The sequence below is a fragment of the Ammospiza nelsoni genome, chromosome Z (genome assembly GCF_027579445.1).
Source record: "Ammospiza nelsoni isolate bAmmNel1 chromosome Z, bAmmNel1.pri, whole genome shotgun sequence".
Lineage (NCBI taxonomy): Eukaryota > Metazoa > Chordata > Aves > Passeriformes > Passerellidae > Ammospiza > Ammospiza nelsoni.
Window position 1 is genome coordinate 35,161,634 of NC_080669.1, and position 23,344 is coordinate 35,184,977.

At 34.5% G+C, this 23,344-nt stretch overlaps 1 protein-coding gene across 3 annotated transcripts in view; it reads right to left on the reverse strand.

Annotated features, from left to right (window-relative positions):
* Window positions 1-2,360: 2,360 nt before the first annotated feature.
* VPS13A (vacuolar protein sorting 13 homolog A) overlaps window positions 2,361-23,344 on the reverse strand; it is a 107,459-nt gene continuing 86,475 nt past the window's right edge. For 2 of the 3 annotated variants that reach the window (XM_059492794.1, XM_059492793.1), the window contains 12 exons: window positions 23,001-23,146; window positions 22,801-22,882; window positions 22,032-22,145; window positions 21,527-21,602; window positions 21,264-21,427; window positions 20,845-20,890; window positions 20,454-20,577; window positions 19,424-19,538; window positions 9,168-9,253; window positions 8,434-8,557; window positions 6,934-7,008; window positions 2,361-5,160 (listed from right to left, as the gene is read on the reverse strand). In XM_059492794.1, the coding sequence (XP_059348777.1) occupies window positions 5,110-5,160; window positions 6,934-7,008; window positions 8,434-8,557; window positions 9,168-9,253; window positions 19,424-19,538; window positions 20,454-20,577; window positions 20,845-20,890; window positions 21,264-21,427; window positions 21,527-21,602; window positions 22,032-22,145; window positions 22,801-22,882; window positions 23,001-23,146 (1,203 nt within the window). In that variant the 3' untranslated portion in view covers window positions 2,361-5,109. Of the gene's footprint in view, window positions 5,161-6,933; window positions 7,009-8,433; window positions 8,558-9,167; window positions 9,254-16,642; window positions 17,279-19,423; window positions 19,539-20,453; window positions 20,578-20,844; window positions 20,891-21,263; window positions 21,428-21,526; window positions 21,603-22,031; window positions 22,146-22,800; window positions 22,883-23,000; window positions 23,147-23,344 lie in introns of those variants that run through there. The other variant, XM_059492795.1, reaches the window with a different exon arrangement.

The following is a 23,344-nucleotide window of genomic DNA, read 5'->3' on the forward strand; positions in this document are numbered from 1 at the left end:
TGAATGGCAGTTCTCTATGCTGAGGGAATAGTGAAGAGCCTCTGAGGATGAGGTTGAACAGTGAAGAGCACCTGAGGATGAGGCTCTTCACTCTGTGTCCTGAGGCACAGGACACAGAGCCACTTGCTGAAGGAGAGGCAGCCAAAGGGGGGTGGCGGAAAGCACACTATGCAACAGCCCATCTGTGTATCATCCATGTTACATCCATATCATCCAACATGTCATCTGAACCCTCCTTTAGAAGTACTGAAAGAAGTACTTAAACCTACTGTCATAAATTAACCATTGTTGCTCAGAGAACAATTCAAAAGCAAATCTTGTCATAAGATCTATAGACAATGGAGTTTTACTTTAAAAATTCTGGTCACATGAAAAGACATCAATGTAATACTTTTCTAGGGCAGCAGATTTATTAGAAGAAGGCATATAAAATGCCCAAATGCCTTGACTGCTTGATCTAGTTTTGAGCCCCCTGGAACTTCCAGAAAAATACGTTTAAACTCTTAGAGGTTTTCTCTGAGAGTCAAGATTTGCTGTGTACGTGAGTAGGACATTTACACCATGAATGTGGGAGCCTGGCTTTGCTGGAGTATGAGTTTTGCAGATGTTAAGACTGTTACCATTGCAGGACTCATCAGCACAAGTTTGCTTTGTTGTCACACTTCACAACCAACAATCAAAAGCATACATGAAAGTGCTTACCAAGACAAACCTCTGCACGTAGTTCTCAATCTGCTTGTTTCAACAAGAAGTGAACATGCACAAAGATAAAAAAAACATTCGGAGATATCCGGCAAAAAGAGAATTTCATTTTCTCCCCTTTTTGCATATTATATCATCATGCCTGTTCTGGCAGCCCTATGTTTCAGCCTTTGCTGTACCATGACAAGTTAAAACAAAAAATTACATAAGACATTCTTTTACTTATTGTTGGAGCAGACTTAAAATAAACCAACTCTTTCCTTGAGGCATAACAAGAATATTTAGAATTCTTGTTCCAGATTTGCTGTGAAGACAATCAAACCCAAATTACAACATCTTGGATGCATGGTCAGTGAACTTTAGATTCTTGCAGCCACAAAAACAAAAATTGTGACCAAGATCATCGTTGCACAGATTAGATAAAGCTTCATCTCTTAGGTGATGCATAGATGTACTTGCATATACTGGGCAGAAAATTCCCAAGTCTGCCAATAAGAGTAATTACGTAAAACGCTAAAGATAAAAAAATAGCTAATGGCATACATACACAATCTTTATAATGAGAAAAAAAATTGAAAAGAGGATTTCACATGAATTTAGTTATTCTAAGTGCAAGTACAGGGTCAGTGGAGAATGCATTGAGAGCACCCCTGAACAAGTCTTGGGGATGCTGTTGGATGAGAAGACGGAAGAAGACCCAGCCAACTGCACATGCAGGCCAGAAATCCAAATGTATCCTGGGCTGCATCCAAAGCAGTGTGGCCAGAAGGGTGGGGAGAGGATTCTGCCCCTCTATTCCAGTTTCATAGAGTGCACCTGGAGTGCTGCGCCAGCTCTGAGGCTTTCAATAGAAGACACAGACCTGTTGGAGATGGTCCAGAGGAAGGCCAGGAAGATGGTCTGAGGGCTAGAGCAGCTCTTTTATGAAGGCAGAGTTCAGGAGAGATTAAGTCTCAGAGGGGAAGATTCTGGGAAGATGATGTAGCAGCCTCATGAACCTAAAGGGGGCCTACAAGAAAGCTCAGGAAGAACTATTGACAAGAGCATGTAGTGATGGGACAAGAGGGAACAGCTTCAGACTAAGCGAGTAGGTTTACATTAAGATGTCAGGAGGAAATTCTTTCCTGTGGGGATGGTAAATCACTGCAATAGGTTGCCCCAGGAAGTTGTGCATGCCTCATCCCTGAAGCTGTTCAAGGCCAGGTTAGATGGGGCTCTAAGCAACCTGATCTAGCTGAAAGTGGCCCTGCCCAGAGCAGGGGGACTGGACCTAGGTGATCTGTAATATCTCTTTCAACTCAAATCATTCCATGATTCTATTGTCTGGCAACATCATTATGTCTTTTTCAATACAGCAACACAGAGGAAAAAACCCAACAAAATCAAGAGCCAAAACCACCCCACATCTCAAAAAAAATTTAAAAAGGAACTGATACGTGTTAATCCAGTTACTAAAAACTTGTCTTAAAATAATAAACCAAAGGTAAATTCTAAAATCCATAATTCTCTTTTCCTAGGATGGCTGCAAAAGAAGTTTGACCATGTGTCCTCAGAGACAGGATTTGACTTCACCTATGAAATTCTGAGTAATGAATGGTATTATCTTTTAATTAAAGCAGAACATAAAGAAAACAAGTAATAATCACATTTCAGTCAAATAAAATTCAGTTTCACTTTATTCAAGATTAAGAAGGTGGGGGTGGAAACCAAGACAGCCATGCTATGAAAGCCATGCAGCTGAACAAAAAGGAAGCGCAACAATCAGACTTACAAATGTTTCACGAATTTCTTAGAGGTAATTGTAACCCTTAACAAACTGAGAACCCAAATGACATTTCTCAAATGTTTTAAGTTTACATAACAGTCATGTAGAAGAGGAGTAGTTCTTCAGCATTTCAGTAAAGGCCAAGATACACTTTTAAACACCACAGTGGGCAGAACCAAATGCCTACATTTTAATGTTTATCAAGATCCCCTTTTCTAGTTGCATATAGACTTTCAGTAAAACTTAACATACCTATTCAGCCTTCTTGTTGAAAAAAATATGCATATTGCAATAAGGAATGAGGCACAGCAGAGTAGACATCTCATACAACCTGCAGTAATCCAGAAAATTACACGATGGCACAAGTCTAAATACTTCTCTCTTCACTCTGGGGTGATACATAGTTAAAGGAGAAAACTGATGTTTGCCAAGAAATGGCAAAATTCTTTCATGACTGTATGGAGAAAGGTTTATTAAAAAAACAAAGTCAAAAGACAAAAATTATGGACTAGAAAAGGGACCTATAGAAAATCATATTTTCATTACAAGTGGAAACTAAGGGATATGGAAGAGAAGTCCCACACTGACTTGAGGACATTTCAGATCCTGTCTTAAGGCTTTTAGTTAGAAGAAGATCAAAACATTTTATAGTCTATAAGAAAAATGCCATTCAGGGGGAATTGTTATGTTTTCCAAAACATCAGCTGTTTAATCACAAATATGCACATTTAAAATAAATCCTTCAACATTAAGAGTTAAATTGCTTTAGCATTACCAAAGAGCCAGCTGAGATTTGAGAATCAGAGTTTGTTGGCAAAATAAATGTAAGAAATAATTAAAATAGAGGCTCTGTGGAGAGAAGATATTTTGAATTAGGTAAATGGAAAAGCTACACACAAATGGGAATGTACAAAGTACACACACAATGCATTTCAAGTGAAATTTGCAGCAGGTAGTCTGTAAATTCTGGGAATGCAGAGGAGACCACACACTTTATCAAGAACATTATGAGGCTATTAAATGAACTATCATGCCTAAGACAGAAATGACAGATGAAAAACAAGAGACATAAAGAATGGTACTCAGTGCACCTAAAACCACTACTTATCTAAGGCAAGGTATGGAAGTTTGGCGTGATATAACCTGAGTTAATACTCTTGGTATGTATTTGGTGTACAAAATGATTGGAGTAACACCGTCATTGTAATAGCTTTGAATCCCCTTATAGTATTTTGATTCCATTTGCAATTTATAGGGAAAATTTCAAGATTACCTGTATTTTGTAACCTGCTAAATGGTTACTCAACACCAATGGCAAGACTCATGGTAAATTAAACATCTGCAAATACAGGTTACATGGTAGTTGGTTTAGATTTATAATAACGGAACAATTTGGATACTTCAAGCATCACCAGCAGTGTTAGAATTTTATCCTGTAGCTATAAATATTCCAAACTATTGTTTGGAAATAACATTTTGGCAGTAGGTGCTTTCTATATGTACAAGATATATATTTTGAAGACTTTGATATGGGAATTTATGGAAACCTTCGTGTAACACTGTGTTGTTTCATGTACTTTTTGTATCACCTGCAGTAAACAGCCACTCAACAATATTACGACTACTACATCTAAGAAATAAACAGAATTGCAGACATTCAAGCTAATAAAATGCTGCTGTCTGGGTATGAAACAAAGAAGTTTCACTGGGTAAGAAAAGTTATTAAAAGTAAGTGTGACATATTTTATTAATTATTTAATATAAATTTGACTCCACTAGTCTTTTGCTTAGCACACAATTGCTAATTGTGTATAATTCAAGGCATTTATATTTGGTATACAACAGTGCACTTATAACCCCATAAACTCCTTCTTGAGTTGCAAGACTGTTACTAACTTACTATCTAATAGTAGGCTTTAATAATATTTTTAGTGCAGAGTTAATTCTCCCCAATACGCATTTTTGTAAACTGTTAAATTTTAATAATTGATAGAGGTGCTGCAACATTTCCTTGAGTAGGATATAAAAAAAGTTTACAGCAGAAGCCATACTGTACTGCATAAATTAATTGTGATCTGGTCCTTTCATTTATTGCCCTAGTATTGTCAATTAAGCAGCCACTTGTGACTTCAATTCAAATTCTCTGACCAGTATCCTCCTTCTTATATTTTGAGTTTCAACATTAGTGATTAAGTTAACATTTCCTTTGACACAGAAATTTGTATTTCAACACAGCCTCAAGTCACATTATAACCAAAACATAAAGTAACTACTGATTATCACAATCAAATCAAAACTGCAAGACTTGCTCCAAACACTATCATAAGAATTATTCCAGAGTTCAGTTTCAGTATCAAAGGTTAAGACAAACTCACTTTACACTGCTTATATAAAAAATGAAATCTGAAATTCTTACATTAAAAAACCAAGCAAAACTTGGCAGATTTTTTATCATTACATAATTTTTAATCTAACATCATCTACTTTTCTGATATGGACTGTTCTGATCATAATAAATAATTGGATAAATCTTCCCTCCTTCCTGTTTTTGCTTCTGTTGATGATATTCAAACAGTTCTGTTTGTGAAAGAGGAATTAAAAGGTAGCTGTCAGTGTTCTTCATCTTGGTGCTTCTCCATTCATTACAATTTTGGCTGATTCTCTCGTACTTCTTCGAGTTTGGAAAGGATCCACTGTGTAAAGAAAAAAGAAAAAATCAAAATCTTTCTGTGGTACAAAACAGACAAAGCAGCTGAAAATTGGACTGGTTTTTGTCATTGTCTTTACTACCTGCTCTTTTCCTAACCAAGTTTTAACACAGTGTTAAAAATTCTTCTGTAGAGTAGACCCCTGTAGACCCCTGTCTTTCTAACATGAGAATGGAGCCATTTAAGCACCAATATTCAACATTTGATACCATGTCACTTTAAACTTGTTTCCTGGTCTGAACTTCAAAGAGTAAGATTTGAAAAAAAAAAAAAAAAGAAGACAACATTTAACGCCCATCCTGGCTTTGCTTTTGTCTACAGCTCTAGGCAAATCACAGATGGCAACAGAGAAGCAAGGATCACCACAGACAGAAGACAATAACAGGTCGCAGCAGTGTGATAGCTTACTTAGGAAAAAAGCTTTCTTTAACTGTATCTTGTTTATTTTAAGGAATGTGCATATAAAAGGGAAATGAATGTCCCAAGAGTATTGAAAAAAAAAAAAGAAGGCTTGTGGGAAAGGGCAGTGAGAGGGAAGTTTAGAGTAGGACATGAAGTTACATTGGTTATATATTATAAAAGGTGTGCATACCACTTTGAAGAAAGATGATTGGATTACTTTAGATCAGAACCTCTTACTGTATCAGGTTCTATCTCCTCATATGAAAATTTGTGTTGGTTTTGTTGTTTTATTTACCTCTATAGGTAAATAAACACCCCAATATTTTTGTGAAAGGTGTATTCATTTTTTTTACATATCGTTCCCTTACTTTATACTTGTGGTATATGTAATATGATGTACTAATTTCACTTTTGGAACAGTTCCTGATTTAGCTGGGGCGTAGATGGGATTCCTCTCCCAGAGAGACTAATGGATCTCAGCACTGCCCACCCCTGTTCCACACAGCCAAAAAGAAAAAAAAACAAACCTCAGCACTTCCAAAGATTAGAGGCAAGTGAAATTCAGCACAGGGCCCTTACCTTTCTGAGGTAAGAGTTAACTGTTACCATTTACCTGTAACTAGAAACTACCCTCAGAAAGAGAAAAGCTGATGAGAACCTAAACTGATGAGAAGACGCAAAAGCAACTTAAACTAATAAGAGAATGCAACCACATCCCTCTGAAATACACTCAAGACTCATGCATTTTTTGGTGAAAATTACTAGCTACACTAGTTAAAAACAAGGCAGAACTTTGACAAGTAGCTATCTTCTGGTAGCAGATCTGAACTGCTCCTACTGTCTGTTGCAGTCAAAACTAATGATGTCAAAATGAAGATGTTATACCAAAAATATGTATAACAATAGCTGCAATATCATATACCACATAAACTACTGGTATTTTTATTAAGGATTTTCTTCGTTCTTCAAAAAAACCTGTATTTTAACAAACAGAGCAGTAACACCCCATCCCTGCCCACCACCTAGGAGTAATTTACAAATAATTTTGGTCTATTAAAATGTACTATTCTAATTCATATTCGAGATTGTTTAGTTTTGGTTAGCATAACTGTTTAATCAATCTTTTGTCAGACTGCTGTAATTCAGAAGATTTATGTAGAGAAAAGTCTGGTGTTGGAATTGACTATTTTTTAAATTCAGTACTGAGTAGATTATTGCTATTTCCATGTCTAACGGATATGTGGAAATACTGAATTTCAACTATACATAGTTATACATAACTATACATAGTTTCAGGTTAAGAGTATTTCTGCTACACTTTTTACCACTATATTTTTAATTGCATTTTGACTTTACCTTAGCATCCTCTGGACTTCTAAAATTGATAATTTTTCCAAATTCTTTGGCATGGAAGACAGACTTAACTCGTTCCTAAAAAAAAAATGCAAAACCAAAACATTAATTCAAAATTGAAGTTAGCTACTTCAGGCTTTTAGACCATGATGATATTTACTATCAAGGCAGCTATAATGGTTCAAACAGCCAAGTGTACCAAGAAAGGTCATCTGAGTATGTTGGCATCACATGCACATACCCTGAGAGAGACCATTTTCTGCATGAAAGCTCAGTAGGGTGAACACTCCAGCAGTAACAGACTCTGCTTTTTACCATGGAGTCCCTGGATAAGGGCCTATAAACGTGTGTAGGAATGGAAGGCAGATCATGTACATGTGGTAACAAAATCCATTACTCCCCAAGGTTTTAATTTGCAATTCTCCTTCAAGTCATTACTTGAGTGGACATTCCACCAATACTGACTTGCAAGTAGTGGACATAGGTACATAGGTAAACAACGACTTAAGCTTCAGAAAGAAAAATGTATGGAGTTATTTGCAAAATACAGTTTTCAATCATAGATTTCAATACAGAGCATACTGCAGACATGTTAATGGATTCTGAAATGACTGCTGTGTAGGGATAAAGATGGATATGTTATTCAGCATTGTCTGAAATGGCAGAAATGCTAAGAATTATTTCATCCTGGAAAAGTTCACTTGCAGTCAGAAATCCAGTTTGGAGGATTCCAAACCAATATGGCTCTGCCTTTCATGCTCTCTGCAATAGAAACAAATAATCTGAGTGAAAAACTGAATGACGTTTTGCACCATCAAGACTGTCCTGATAACCAATATGTGTAATTACACATGTGCAGTTTATAAAAAACAGAAACAAAATACTGGCAGAGAAACTTACTGAATGAAGTTCAGTTAACTAAGTTCAGTTAACAGATCAGTAGGAATTTAAGACTTTTTGTTAAGAAAAGTGCCTCTGTAAATAGCCATTAGTGGTCACCTTTCTCCTTAGGTCCTTTGTCAGCTTACCAGGGAAAAGAATTTTAAGGATTTTTTTTTTAAGGAAAAATTGCAACTAAGAGCAACATTCTTCAATTTGTATAGAGAGGGAAAATATACATGTCATTATGGTCAGTTTGAAGACAATAAAACCTTATTATATGCCCCAGAGAGCATAATAAAAATATTCTGCAATGTTCTGAGCCTTGTGTTGTATCAGCATTTTTCAGACTATGAATACACCATCAACTGGGGCATACAAACAAAAAATTCCTACAGCTCAAGGAAAAATCTCATCTGCAAAGACCAAGTTACTATGCTGCTTGAAACAGTCAGAGACTAGTTATCTGAGGAGTTCACTCATGACAAGTTTCAACTCCTTTCTCTGAGTACATCTCAAATACAAAGGAGATCAAGAACTCAGAGGAGAGTGAGCAGAAATTCAAAGTTCAATTTCATAAACAGTAACAAAAAAAGACAACAAAACATGGTAAGAGTAATGTACCTTGGCTTCAATGCGCAATCTTCGACCATCAACGATGAATGGTTCTTTGGTAAATTCATCATAAGTGTATTGCCATTCACATGTCAGCTGTCCAAATGCCCCCTTTGTCACAAATAACACACCACTAGGTACCAGAAAATAAAAGTAGTTTTAAAAATCAATGTAAAAAACCTTAGAAGTTGTCATGTTACCCTTTCTCTAGTGAATTGTCACTGCAAAATAGGTTTCATCTCATGATCTCTAACTATACAGCACACTTTCCAACAGAGTGAATTTTGAAACTCCCTCTTACATTTAAAATACTGTGTTTCATAGCAAAACTGTAACACTACTTCAAGCTGTATTTGAGAAGGATGCCCCATACTCCACTAATAGATACTGACTTTTCCTATATTATCCTTTATTTCCTTCAATACACCTTTGTAAGTGAATCCCACAGTTCAGGTAATTTTAGCCTAACCCAGTTTATAACAAATCCTTCTCAGCTAAAGCATCTTAAAATCAGTACTTCTTTCCCTTCTTAAATAGTAGAGAAATAACCCTGAACATTCTCCTACTACAAACAATGACATTGTTGAAGATTATTACCATGATTACCAGAACACTAGGCATGCCTTCCCCATTATTTTGTCTACATATATGGTGACAGTGCAGTTACTGATCAGCAATCATCAAGGCATGCACATTTTTATGACTGTTTTAAGTACATATTATTCAGAGTCAAAACTGTTTACCTTTTTGTTACCATTAACAGATCTGTACTGTTGACCATAGCATGTGCAATATATCTGAGTTTTGCAAATCTTCCATTTTCAATTTTCTAAAAGAGATAGAAGTTTTATAGCTTTGAATATGCTAATAATGTACTAATTTTATGCATAAACGTTATTTATGCTCCAAAAATATAAATTGTAACAAATCACAGAGCATAGACTTTTAAATAAAAGGCTACTTTCATTAAGTCAAAATATAACTAACATCTGTAATAGCTAATGTTCATAACTACTTGGTTGCAGTTAATACACCTATGTAAATAAAAATCAATCCTAACCAAAACTGACAAGGAATAATAGAAGTTCTCTAAAAGTGTCAGGACTCTATCTTCTACATACTTTTAATATACACTGAACTTCTGCTAACTAATACACTTCTGAGACAATAAACAAAATAAAGATTCCTTTCCTACTTTATCGTATTGCCTCCAAAACATTGACTAATTAACCCTGAGAATAAATCTATACCTAGCTGTATATAAGCACCATTAATTACCATGTAGACAGTGGGACTAATAATAATGCACTTGAGGTAGTACTCAGCATTCCTCTACATTCTTTTGTATACTTTAACTAAACCATTTCCTACAATTAATGTGAATACTGTAGCAGAATACTTTTAATGAGCAATATATTTAAAATATTGATGACAGCAGATAAGTATTTCTTTAAAAACAGAAGCCCTGTACCTGTCACATGACTTGGCAATCATTGGATTTCTGACTTCCTGAGCAGCAAGCAATTAAACTAGTGGTCAAATTAATATTGCTACAACACAATTGCTTGCATGCTTCCCAGCTGTTACAACTTGGAAGCAACACCAGATTAGAACAAACTAGTATGATTCAATAACGTCTTAACTACAAATATACAGCTTCAGACACATATGCAAAAGTTTTAAAAAAATCCAGATTAGTTCTTAAAACAGTTAAGAAGGCAAAGCCCTTTAATACGTGTTCCCCAACACAGTAAAATGATGAAGACATTTAATTAAAAGTGTAAAAAACTTCAAATTTGACTGTGTGGATAATTCCACTTGCACAGACTTTTAAAAAATTACCTCTTCCACAAAGATACTGATTCTTTTGTGACTAAAAAGCATGAATATTTGAGTAGCAGGTTACCCTAAGGAGAGCTTTTGAAAAAGCTCTTAGAAATTTCCAATTATTCCTCTTCTCCCATCTCTTTCAGGCTACAAAATCACAGCTATTGGTCACACGCCTACTTACAGAAGTCACTGCCTGCATTTATTGCTACAAGAGCTAGTGTCAGCAGCAGGACAAATTCCACAAGAAGAATGGCATAAAAAATGAGGAACTAAGGGCTTGGAAAATAAGCTTTTTTTTTTTTTTTTTTAAATTTTTGGAAACATCTTATTCAAGTTTTATCAAGGTGTTGCTCTGCCTCTGAAATGTATCTCTCCCTGCCTCTTGTATTAGAAGCTTGGACATAAATAAATAACTGAAAAAACCTCTCTGAAAGGTAGCCCCTACTACGTTCCAGCACATAACACGCTGGATGGTTAGAAGACAAAGGAGGCTGTATGGACATACTATGGACCATGAATAGGATATATGATCCACAGGTCAGGCTACTGGTCTAGGTCTGTACACTGATGGCCTTTCATTAGTGGCCTAAAAAGACTGACAGGGAAATGGAAGAGAGGACTGACAAAAACTTAAAGAAACGTGTGGGAAGAGCAAGGGTGGTTCAGAATACATATAAAATACACTTCACTGAACTGCAAGACACTTTGACAATGACACATATTACTCTTACTGACCAAACATATAAATATCACACAGAATAACAAGTATTTCTGTATTAAAAGTGTACATAAAAGCATTTAGCAATTTAGCCTTATTAGGATGGAGAAGATTTCCCATGCTGGAGAAAGTAACCTTATGCTTTGCACAGCATAGAAGTAAGGCTCTCAATCAAAATATTAATCACCTTTAAGTGGGACTTAGGAAAGGAGAGTTACCTCTTTATATTTTCTGATTAGATTGCTAGCTAATTTTCAACTAGTCATGTCCACCGATGTAATTTTCTCAGCTTACAGGTAACAGATTGGGAATTGTGAAAATTATTACGCAAGTACAGGTACTTTATTATTGCACAAGCGACAACCTTAAACAAAAGTTATTTAAACATATACCAAATTCTTCAAAAAGTGTTTCATTCTATAAGATTTCCAAACATTCGACTTGTGGAGAACAAAAACATTGTTGCCATGTGGAACACACTGAGATAATTAGTCCTCATTGTTAGCTATGAGTCAAAAATCATAAACTGTGTTTATAGTTTTGCAGACAACAGGAGTTAATTGCAAAATAAAACACAAGGAAATGCTGCACAGACTATTTATAAAGGGAACAAAGACTTGCTAATGCTAAGCAGTAACTACTTTTAAATTTTCTGCCTTTGTATTTTTCTACCTTTAATTTCCAATCTTCATCCTTTTTAGCACTAGACTTTTACCTATTCATTGGGAATACATCATAGAGGGAGACTGCTGACAATTCTTGCAACAAGCTCACTACTGCACTCTGCTACCAAAGTGCCTTATAGCACTCAAACATAAAACGATATATAATTGATCACTCAATACAGATGCATAAATAGTGCTTAAAACTTTTATGGTATGTAGCTATTGTTTGGAGAAAGACAGCAACTTGGGACCACTGTTTGGTGATGGAAAACTATGAAAAGTAACATTAACCAAGCATTCTTTGTTCAATGTTACTTTCAACAGTGGAAAAACACACATACAGATCTTTAAAATGCAATGTCTGTATTTCAAATTAAAAACATTTTAATCACCTGATTAAGTTTGTGCAAATCTATTTAAAAAATGACACTCCAGAAGCTGTAAAGCATGAAGTAACACAATAAGAAATCCCCTCCTTTGCAATTCTTACCTGCAGTACAATTACTCAAATGTCACTGCAATAATCTAACAGTAAAAGTGATCAGTTACGCATATATATGCAAATATGCTCAATGTCTTAAAAGTGGTATCTCTGCACCTGGAGAGATTCCTAATCACACCACACCTTCTTAATGTAATGAGAAGCAAGCCAAGAGGCCTTTGATAAAGTTAGAAATTATCCAGAGCAAAATTAAGTAGTGGAGACAAAAATTAAAATCTGTGAATCCCCTGGTAAAAGTTATAAAAAATCCTAGTAGTATGTGTGATACTTAAGTCAGAATGTTTGACAACCTTCTTGAACTCATTCAGATGAAACAGTATGTAAAAAAATACTGAAAAGGCTGTTACTGCTTAGAAAGTGGTTGGAAATCTATTCTCTCTTGATGTTCCAATTAACTTTCATCTGGACTACCAGCATATTTCCCAATGAACTGGTTACTGTCCAAATGTGTGAATTCTGAAGGCAATCCACTGTCGTTGCTAGAAACTCCAACCATGAATGTCTCTTTCAGTGCAAATTACAAGGTAACTTTTTCAAAAGCTGTAGAATTGCTAATTTCAGCAGGCTAACCTGGTATCATTACCTATCCAGTCTTCCTCAAAGAAACATTTAAAAGTTCTAACCAGTTCCTAAGTGACTTCGTAGATGTAGCTTGAATGAGTGTGAAAAAAGGGAAAAAACTGTTAAATAAAAAGTAAGCTGTAAAACATTCATTTTTCACCATGCAAAATTCCTTCATCATTTATGAATAACCACCAATAATCCTTTATTACCTACTTCCTCTTTCAATTATCCTAATGTGCAATGTCATTATACAAAACACAAAGCAATGTGCAATGTCCATGATGTGTTAGTATCTGTATTCACATTCCATTTAGCCATGCTGAACAGTAACTCCGAAATCCACCTGGTTTTATTAAATCGGTGGGAATCTGTGGTCATAGTTAACGTTTAAATCTAAGGCCACAGCAAGACAATAAAAATTAGGACAGCAGCTTCTTTTCAGAATGCAAAACTTTTATTTCACAGCAGAAATACAAATTGCCTATTGGCAGAATTATCTTAATATATTTTTGATCTGAATACACAGGAGAATTTGTTTGAGTAGCTGAAATGGAGAAACCATACTGATCTACACTTTCATCATGATGACCACACCTAGATGTTCTGTTTCCTGCCAATACAACCAAAACTCTTGGATTCATACTATTTGAAGTATGATTCATCAGCAGGGAAATTAAAGAATATTGTCTTTACGCTTTACTCACAATCGAGTAAAAATAAAATTGAGTAATGCAGGCTTCCATATTCCTCTGGAACAATCAGTGTCAACTGGTTTCAGACAGCTTCCCATAACTGTCTTCTATTTGGCATTGGGCAATGGCTATGTAATAGTACCCAAACATTGCATATTTAAGTGGTAAGGATCCTGCTTTTCCTTTAACCTAGACAGACAAGGTTTTCCAAAGCAGTACAGATCATGACATCTGTGAGTCAGTAAAGGGACCAGCAATTAAGAGTCTGGACAATGTCAACTAAAAAGGAAGTTATTTTGAACTTCATAAAGAATGTAATTTGCAAAGTGAAACCTCAGTTTTAGGGTACTTCAGGACATGGATGTTTATGTTTTGATTTGAAATCAAGCCAAAGAACAGTGAGGGAAAGACAGCAAGAATTAGCATGACATACTTTTCTGACTCCTCAGATGTTCTTCCTGGCAGTGAATGCTAAAGAACAAGGGGCTCCTCAAATCATTTCAACATCCAACCTGATATGAAGCTCAAGACCAAAAAGAATCACTAAACCAAAAGCTGAACACCTCCAATACAAGAGGATATGGTAATGAAGCACAGCTTTGAAGAACTGTCTTCTCTGAAGAAACATAATTGTGCAACAACCTTATACAACACAGTATAAGCATCATCACAAACTCACTAGTTATAGAAGAAAATTAAAAATAATAAGAATAAAAATATTTTGCATGTTTTGAAGTTGGGTAGACATTGACACAGAGAACCACTGACTGCACAGTGCAACTGCTAATGACTCAGCTTCAAAAGCACAAAACCATGCTTTCAGCTTTATTTCCTGGCAGGCCAAGACCTCACACATCTATTGCTTCTGGAAATAACTAATAACAATTTATGCATAAACAGTCTACTAAATGATCCCCAAAACAGTCTAAAGTAGGTGCTGACCTATGTCTACAGAGCATCTTGAGAAAACCAGACCAGCAGAGAGGTCTGAACAAAAGGGATATACTGGATGACATCAAAGGTAAAGAGCACAGCCAGTTATTCACCTCCGCAAGGAAGTTATACAAGTCACTGTAAGAGTAAAACTGAACTCTTGGGAAAAGCTGCATTGTCAATTTGTCACCAGCACAAAATTCAGCAATCTGAGATAAAAGGAGGACACTCAGACTTGGAATTTTCAGGGACACACTGAAATGTGTGGACTTCAAATTCAGTTCAGCAGTTAAAAGGAATGGGATGGTGGAATTATGCAGCCAAAAGTTCAACTGATACAATTAAAGAAAAAAGAAAATTGAAAATGAGGTCGCTCTTTTTTGCTACGATATTTTAAATCTCCTCTAAATGTTTCAGTGTTTTTGTTTTAGTTCTGGGGATTCTTCCATCCTGAAAGAACATCAGTTTCTGCTATAAGTTTTCACAGCTTTTCGTCTCATGACCTAAAGAGAGTACTAATATCCCAGACGGTAAAATTTCTTGTTATCCCAAATCCCCATATCCACAGATCCAATTTATTTCTTTTTTTATGTATGTTCAGAGAAGCCTAGACTCAAGAGAGAAACAAGTAAAACACTTGCACAAAATTACTATATTTTCTATTAACACAAAAACTTCAAAAATAGAAAAATAAAACTATACCAAAGAGACAAAATATTCTAGGGCATATAATCATATTTGCCAGCTCCAACTGGAGTTGTTCGTTTTGCTGGGCTTTTTTTTTTTTTTTACTTAGCATTCTACAACCTTTTAATCTAGCATGTAAAGAACAAATTCTTTTCATTTATACTGTACTGTAACTTGAATTAGTAATATCTGACCCAGAAATGTACTAATTTTACCTCCATGTACTGCATAAACTTGTAGGATTTTAAGTGAAAAAAAATTAAAACCTAGGTCAATTTTGGGGCAAAAATTATGACATTTCTAATGCATTTTCTAGTAAGATCGGGCATTACAAAAGAAAAACAATTTTATAGAATAAAAAACGAAATTGCAGTAAAGCAGCACTAAGGAAAAAGATAACGTTAAGTAACGTTATTCCAAATTTTCAAAACCTAATAAAGTTAATTAAATGTCACAGTAATCTTTCCATTATGTTACACCTAACAATTTTCTCAACTTTTTGATATCATGTGTCTTTTTTCAGAACTGAAGAGCAAAATTATTTCTTTCTTCAAAGAAATACAGCAGATCCATTTGTACCTGAAACATTCAAAATCCTTCCCACAATGTTTCAGGCAGTAACACACTGCAGTAGAGCCTTTCATTTGTTTCTGCAAGGCATCCTTTTGAGGTGACAGCATTACAAAACAAATAGGAACACATGACCTGTAGCAATCATAAGCATCAGCAATTTCAGCTAAAACCATCTCCCAAACTTAGTTTGTCCCCCTTTTTCTCTGTGACATTAAGGGCAAAGGGTAACTGTCCAAGAGATCACCCTTTATAGCAGTTTTTGAATGCACAGTGCCAGAATAAGCAATCTTAACGATTTTAATGGTTCTTCCCCCAGAATTTTGATAAATGGAAGCCAACAGACAATGAAAGACATAACATTACCACATTGAATATGCAAACATTTCAGAAGCTCTTCCTGTTTGCCAAATGCCAAATGCCCAGATAGTGGCAGAAGAATTAATTTGCATTATAATACAGGTTCAGAATTATCTATTACAAGATATCTTTAAAGTGCAACACAAAAATCTGAATTTAGTAACAAACCACAAAAAAAGAACAAGAAAACTGTGCAAGCATTTCCATGAATACAGAATAAGTACCTTTTAAAGAAACCAGAAACTTTTAAAGGTATTTGGTAGAATTTATAATACCAAATTGCAGTTGATCGGTGTTCACACTTTCCCCTCACCCCCCAATGCCTAGGTAAATAAAAAACTAAACACTTTTGCATATTATGTATGCTTTATTACACAATGTCTTGCAGAACTTCTAGTATGTTTTTCACATATGTCTGTGGTTTCTACACAGAGTTTAGTTCTGGGGCAGATTTTTTACTTTTTTTTGTTGTTATGAAAATAAAAATATTGACTTACGAAACAAATAATTTGTAGTCAAAATAAAAACCAAAATAAACCGTTATTTCACATGTTTAAGGATACCAAAAGTTACACAAATTAAGTATTAAAAATTATGGTAAAACAAATGATAAATGAGAAACTAAAAGTTTATGATAACATTTCTTGAAAAATGTATATATTTTATATGTTAAATATCTTTATAAGCCATTTAGTGGTCTTACACTATCTAGTTCCAGGAAACATGAGAAATAATGTTGGAACAGAACAGATGAATCCATTTTAGATATACTTTAGACATGTTTATTGTTAAGAAGAAAAGCAACAAAATACTTTTGAAAGAGTAATTGAATAAAACAGTCAAACAGCATTTTAACACCAATAAGGACTGTACAAACCAGTAAAGTTTTACTAAACACATTTAAAGCAATAGTAAATAAACCCTGTTAAACACTTATATAAATGCAAAAAACATTAAACACAGCTGATAAAAATACATCTGGAAATAAACTCTAAGTCATGGTATCACTTATTTTTCATATTATTCAATACTATTTTACCTAATGTCTGGGTTTATCTGTAAGACTATCTTTATTATATTATTTGCTTGTTTGCCTAGCAGTCATCATCACACATTTTATTATCCCCACATTTTTTCACAGTTTAAAAAGTAAGAATTTAGTATCACAAAACCCCGATTTCTCAGCGGGAATTATAGCAGCAACATTTAAAACTCAAAGGTCAAAAGAATATGACAAAGGCCATGTGTATCTGTTACAATTCACATTATCCTAACTGTCATCATCATCACTACTACTGTGAGCCATAGTCCACTCTTTGTAGGCCTGCCTTTTCTGAAAGCATGGTAAGGGAAGAAGAAAGCAGAAGTATTAGTTTAAAAGTACTAGTATGCCTTGCAAGTTTGTTAATTAAAGCAAAATAAAACCACAGAAAACAGAAATTCAGATGTGACAGCCTAAGTTTAGGGCACAATATGAGCACACAAAATATCCTATTTCCTTTGATAAGTATATACAATCTCTAAATCACCAAAAGAAGTTTTATTCCAACCTAATCCTGCAATCTGTTGAAAAGCAATACAGTGGCCACAATACAGTGGCCACAGTGTGACCAGTCACCAGACCTGTATGCAAAGAAGAAATGCAAAAGGGGAGAGAAATCTTTTTATCCATAAGAAAATATTATTCTATTCAAACTCTTTGAAATTGTGGACACGCAATACACTGAGTCTCATGCAAAACAAAGTAACAGCTCTAGAACCACAAAAACTAAGAACCAAAAACATTAGTATACTTAAGGGTTAAATTAAGACCAAATACCCTATAGCAGAATTTAATGACTGGGGAAAAAATGCAAATCTCTACTTTCTTATTTGACTACCTATAGGAAAACCTGCCTACTCTGCTTGGAGCTCTGAAAATATTTCTTCAAGAGTAATTATGCCTTAGAATCATCAATAGCAAAAACTAGTAAGAAGCTACCAATCCTTCAGTTTTACCTACATTCAAATGGTGGCTCCCATCACAAAGTATCAAAGGCATTACACAAGGCCACGCCTTAATGTATTTTAAGTTCTATAATGGAAGGTACTGTACTCGGCCATACAATACAGAAAAATTGAAATTAGAAGTTACCTGGCAGATTTTTGTAAAGGTTTCTCAGAAAAAAACCCAAAATATAAAAACGTACAAATTTAAGAAGCAAAAGCAATGTAAATTCAGCTCATTAGAGCTGACTGTTTGATAACATTTGTTTTAGCAATATACTTTAAAACAGACAAGGAGATGTCTGAAAATTTATTTTCTTAACAAGAAGAGGATAAAGATTAGTAACAAATTTATGTCATCCATCAATAGTAGCTTCTAACTACCAGAGGGCAGAGGGTAGTTAAGGCTTAATGATATCAATTATAAATTGGAGAGCACAGGTTAAAGCCATCTCATTTACAAGAAAGGCACAAGTATAGTATTTATTATCAAAGCACTTTCACAGTTGGCTGAACTACATGACCAGTGAATGGAACAATGAACATAGCTAAGGTATCCCCAACAGATCAATCCTGTTATACCAGAAAATGAATGACAAACTAATGAAATGCAGGAGAAACCGAAACAAGAGTGGAACTCAACATGGAACAAACAGCTGTAGCAATAATCAAAATTAGTCATAAAATGCTCTCCAAAGGCTACTACCTTCTCATTTACTTCTCCAGAAAGGTTATTCTGGCACAATATTTCTGTAGCACTGTGAATCCTTTCATGCGTATTTTTAAAATTCCTTTTAAATTTATGCAATCACTAATTGCTACTTTATTTGTTATGGTTTAACATTTCTAGAAAGAAATTTTATTTCTAACAAAGAAAAAGCAGAAACTCAGTAAGCTGTGTGTGTCACAACTGAAATTATTTCCTTTCTGAGGGGAATTTTTGAGTCAAATTCGCTTAAATGGCAGATGAATCATTAAAAACTAAGGGCTGTTCAGCATATACTTCCTGCAAACAATATTCAATTTCAGAACTGTTTATGTTCTTTCAAAGGCTTCAGTATGACATAAATACAACTATTTCCAGTGTCTTCAAAGTGTCTTTAAAATGCTGTTTTACACAAAATTGAGACTTAAAAGTCACTGTTTAAGCTACATATTATAAAATTACTCAAAAAACTATGTGTATTTATCAACCATTTTCACAAAAAGTAAAATTTTCATTTGCACATATAGACCTTTTTCTTTGTTCAGAATGCTCTGTGCATAAACTTTTATAGATATACTGATCCACTTTATGGTGTCTCCCTCAAAAATTGTACCACAGCAGCCAAATCCCCAGTGTGGTTACGTGCATAAGAAATGGAATTCTTGGCTACTGAGTTACTAGGTAAGAAGTGAATGGGAATTTAGGAAGAGAGAAATTCTAAAGTATTTATTTCTATATAAGATGAGTTTAAATTTATGTCAAAAATTTATCTTTCATTTTCTTCACCTGTAACATTTGACTTCCAGTTCCATCTCTTAATCTGTAAGGTCTAATAACTCCATCTTCATTAAAGAAGCGAGGTGGTCGCAGGCTTATCACATCTTCTGATGAATCTGCAACCCTGACAAAGCAGAAAATTTAAGATATATATCAATATCTCTACTCAACTATACTATTTAGCTAAGGAATGAAAATATTTTGTATACAAATTAAATTCAAGTACTCGTATAACAACTATTGTTGTCTATATATGCACTTTGGCATAATTCCAGACATTACAGAAATCTATTTTCAAGAATAACAATTATCAAATTAGATGGCACAGAGCAGCACATATCTGTAAATACCTAATTAGTGTCTAACTACTGCACTTCAAAACTTCAAAAGTAAAGACCACTGTACCACATGGAATAGAACTGTACCATATTTCTCTGATATGCTTCTTGAATTTCTCTGCCAAAAAACTTGAACAGGAAAAAAAAAGATTGGCATTCTTATGGTAACAGAAGTGATCCAACTCACTAAGAACAGGGCCACTGAACAATTGTATTTAAAGATACCAAGTGCCTCTTCAAAACTGTCTCCTCCTTTATTGCACATAACAGTATCAAATAATCTTCATCAATTAATTTATTAACGTGAGACTGTCACAATATTTAAATGTAGTCTTAACATAGTTCTGACATGGCATCATCTAGTGATCTTGGAACTAATTTCATAAAGGAGTAATAATATATAAAGTAACTTTGAACATATCTAAGAAGTCCTTTTTTCCTGCTTTTTTGGGGTAAAAGTGAAAAATCATCAGCTGAAGGAAGTCTGATTGCTGAGACATTTAAACTAGTTTTTTTCAGTAATGCTAGAAATAGCTGAGACTGGTGTCTGTGGTTTTTAATTATATCAAGTGTGTATTTTGTAAAGAGCCACCTATTTATTATGTAAATAACATAGAAGTGATATGAAGACACAAGGTACTACTAGTATGACTATTGTCTCTTTCATGCCATATGATATTCTGTACACTTATTTTACTTACTTTTTAATACCCTGAAATGTGCTGCTTGCCATATCTATGATTCCACCAGTGGGCCTGGCTACTGCTCCAACTAAGCCTTTTCCAACACCTTTGAAAAAACCGGCTGCTCCTTCTTCCTGAGCTCCTAAAAGCATTAAAAGGAGTAAATCATTATAAACCACAGAGTTTCTCTTAAAATCTTAACAAGTTTTATTACCATTTCATTACAAATCTTATTTGATACACAACTACATAGTCTCCACACAAAGTTCACATAAACAACATTTAAACTGTAAGTCAGTAGAAATATAAAATCTTGACAAAAAGTTTTATAACTCTGATTTACAACAGCTCATCAAAAATCAAGAATTCACTGTTGTGTGAACAGTTAATGCATCAAGACCAGACTTACCTCTTATTGGTTTTGTAACTATTCCTGTTATGCCACTGACAAAACCCTACCAGGATAAACAAAACAGACATTACAAATATGCTTCCATATAATATTTTTCATTTTTAACATTTTTCTTCCTACTTCATTGCTGAATAGCCTAAAAGTACATGTGTTGGGAGTGTTCCAGAATTTACTACAAGCCAAGAGAATTAGAGGCACCTGCTTCACAGTTTCTACCTTCTTTTCTATCCTATTGCATTTTTCTATAAAACTATCATTTAATTGTAGCTATACACTTGCAAAACTAAAATTAAAATTAAGAAACTAACAAAAAACTAACTCAAAAAAATTGAAAACCAACAACTCTCTGGGCAACACAACAAGTGCCTGGTACTCCTGCCTGCATAAAACTAATTATTTTTTGTTTTCCTCCTTACAGAAACCAGTCCTTTTCCACCTCGAGTGATACCCTCTCTCAGACCAGTGGGTTGTTTGTTCATGGCTTCTCTCCTTTTTTGCTGGTAATCTTCATCCATAGTTATTGCAGCTACTCCTTTTGCCATAGCACCTGTGATTCTTGAGGCAGCTCCTGCTAATCCACCTATTGGAATATAAACCAAATTAAAACTAATGCAATTTACAAATACTCATCTCTATTGTTTACTATTAGGGGAACTACCATCACAGCACTGAAACTTACCAACAGCTCCCCCCACCAGCGCTTTAAATCCTAGGGCCATTCCCTCTATAAATTCCTCAGGACCCTGGATGGCTCCCTATGAGAAAAAAGGACACACTCATAATGAGCTTTGAATAGTATGCCTTATATATTTTTAAATCGTACATTTTTATTGGGATTTATATGTAACAAAGAGGAAAATTGGATGACACTGAGCGAGAGAGTGTGAAAGCACCCACAAAAGCCCCTGTGAAAGACAGACCATTTTAGAATGATAATGAATTCCATGAAGTTTCCTTATTTTAAGGAGAAGCAAAATATTTATTTTAAGGTGTGAACTGTAAGAAATAGCCTTTTGGTAGTTAAGTTGACACCTCTGTCCTTTTTACTCTCACTTGAGTTTTCCAGGCATTTTCACTTGAAATTTTCAATTCTAAATCTAAATTTAAAACCAAAAAAGTGTTAATATAGATTTTCAATACAATGTCTATCTATCTACTTGTAAAAGGACAGCAGAGAATTTTACCTGATATGGTTCATAGAAAAAAGCTTCTACCCCTTCAGACAAGCCTCTTATGAATCCAAATGGATTACCCAACACATCAAGGCCAAGAATAAGAATATACATCTGTTTAATAGCCTAAAATGAAAATAGGTATTAGAGAAAATATTTCCTAAATTATACTTAAGGAAAGGCAAACAGTGTAGTATCTCAGATTAAAACAGGGAAAGAAACATGAGTTCAATATAAAAACCTCAATATATGAGTTCAATATAAAAATTGTCCAGAAACATAGAAGTAGTTGCAATAAAAAGATGAGAAAATCAGTGAGTAAACCATATTATGTCAGCCAAGAAACGACATTACTTAAAAGCATTGCACTAGCCCTCATTATTAATGATGGATGGAGAGGACTAATTCTTTTATGCAAAAGTATTTTTGTTGGATTCTCTCCACTGGATGACAGGACTTTCAACAGTACACAAAAAAAGGTACTATGATTTGAATGGTACTAATGTCTAAGAAATTGCATTTGCATTTTAATGCCAATCATGTTTTATCAGAGCCCTATCGTGTTTGCCTCCCCTATCTATTCCAGTAAGCTGTTTTGTTATCCATTCCCCCTGGCAAGGCAATAAAATCCTATTAATGAGTAATTGGCTTGTATGCATTTATTTAACCTTTGTATATAAAAGGATGAAAGTAAATTTTATTTTGTTTAATAGAATGAAAGTGCACAGTAGCAGTTTCAAAATAAAAAATTATTGGAATGTTGACATTCTCTTATTCTTACCTGTTTTGAATAATGCCTTATAACTGATGATTGAAGCTGCTGTGTAGTACAGAAGTCATACCTGAGCTCAAAGAATGCCAACCTAAAAAAGAGACAAGAGAAAAAGTAAGTCCTTACTGCACAGAACAAAATAAAGCTCAACATATGTAATATTGGTACAATATTTGTGAGTGATTTTTACATTCATATTTTTAACCTACTTAAAGACAATATCTTGTACATCTGTAAGGGTGGCCCCTATACTCTTCAGCAGGAGATTCAAGGACTGAAATGGTATCAATTCATTCTTTCTTTCTTCTTTGTTACTATCTTCTCCACCCGCACTGAGTGAAAAGCTCAGGTGTAACTGAAGGATAAAAATGAGATTGGGAAATAGCATGGTTAGTTGTTAGCTGTATGATATTTCTATCTTTATAATCTTTTAGATTATTTAAAAATTTAGTTAGCACATTTCTAGTCTGGCTGAAACCAGTCTGACTTTGTAACAGAGTACACAAATACATAATGTAGGCCAAAAAAAGCCCACTCACGTTTAAAGTTGAAG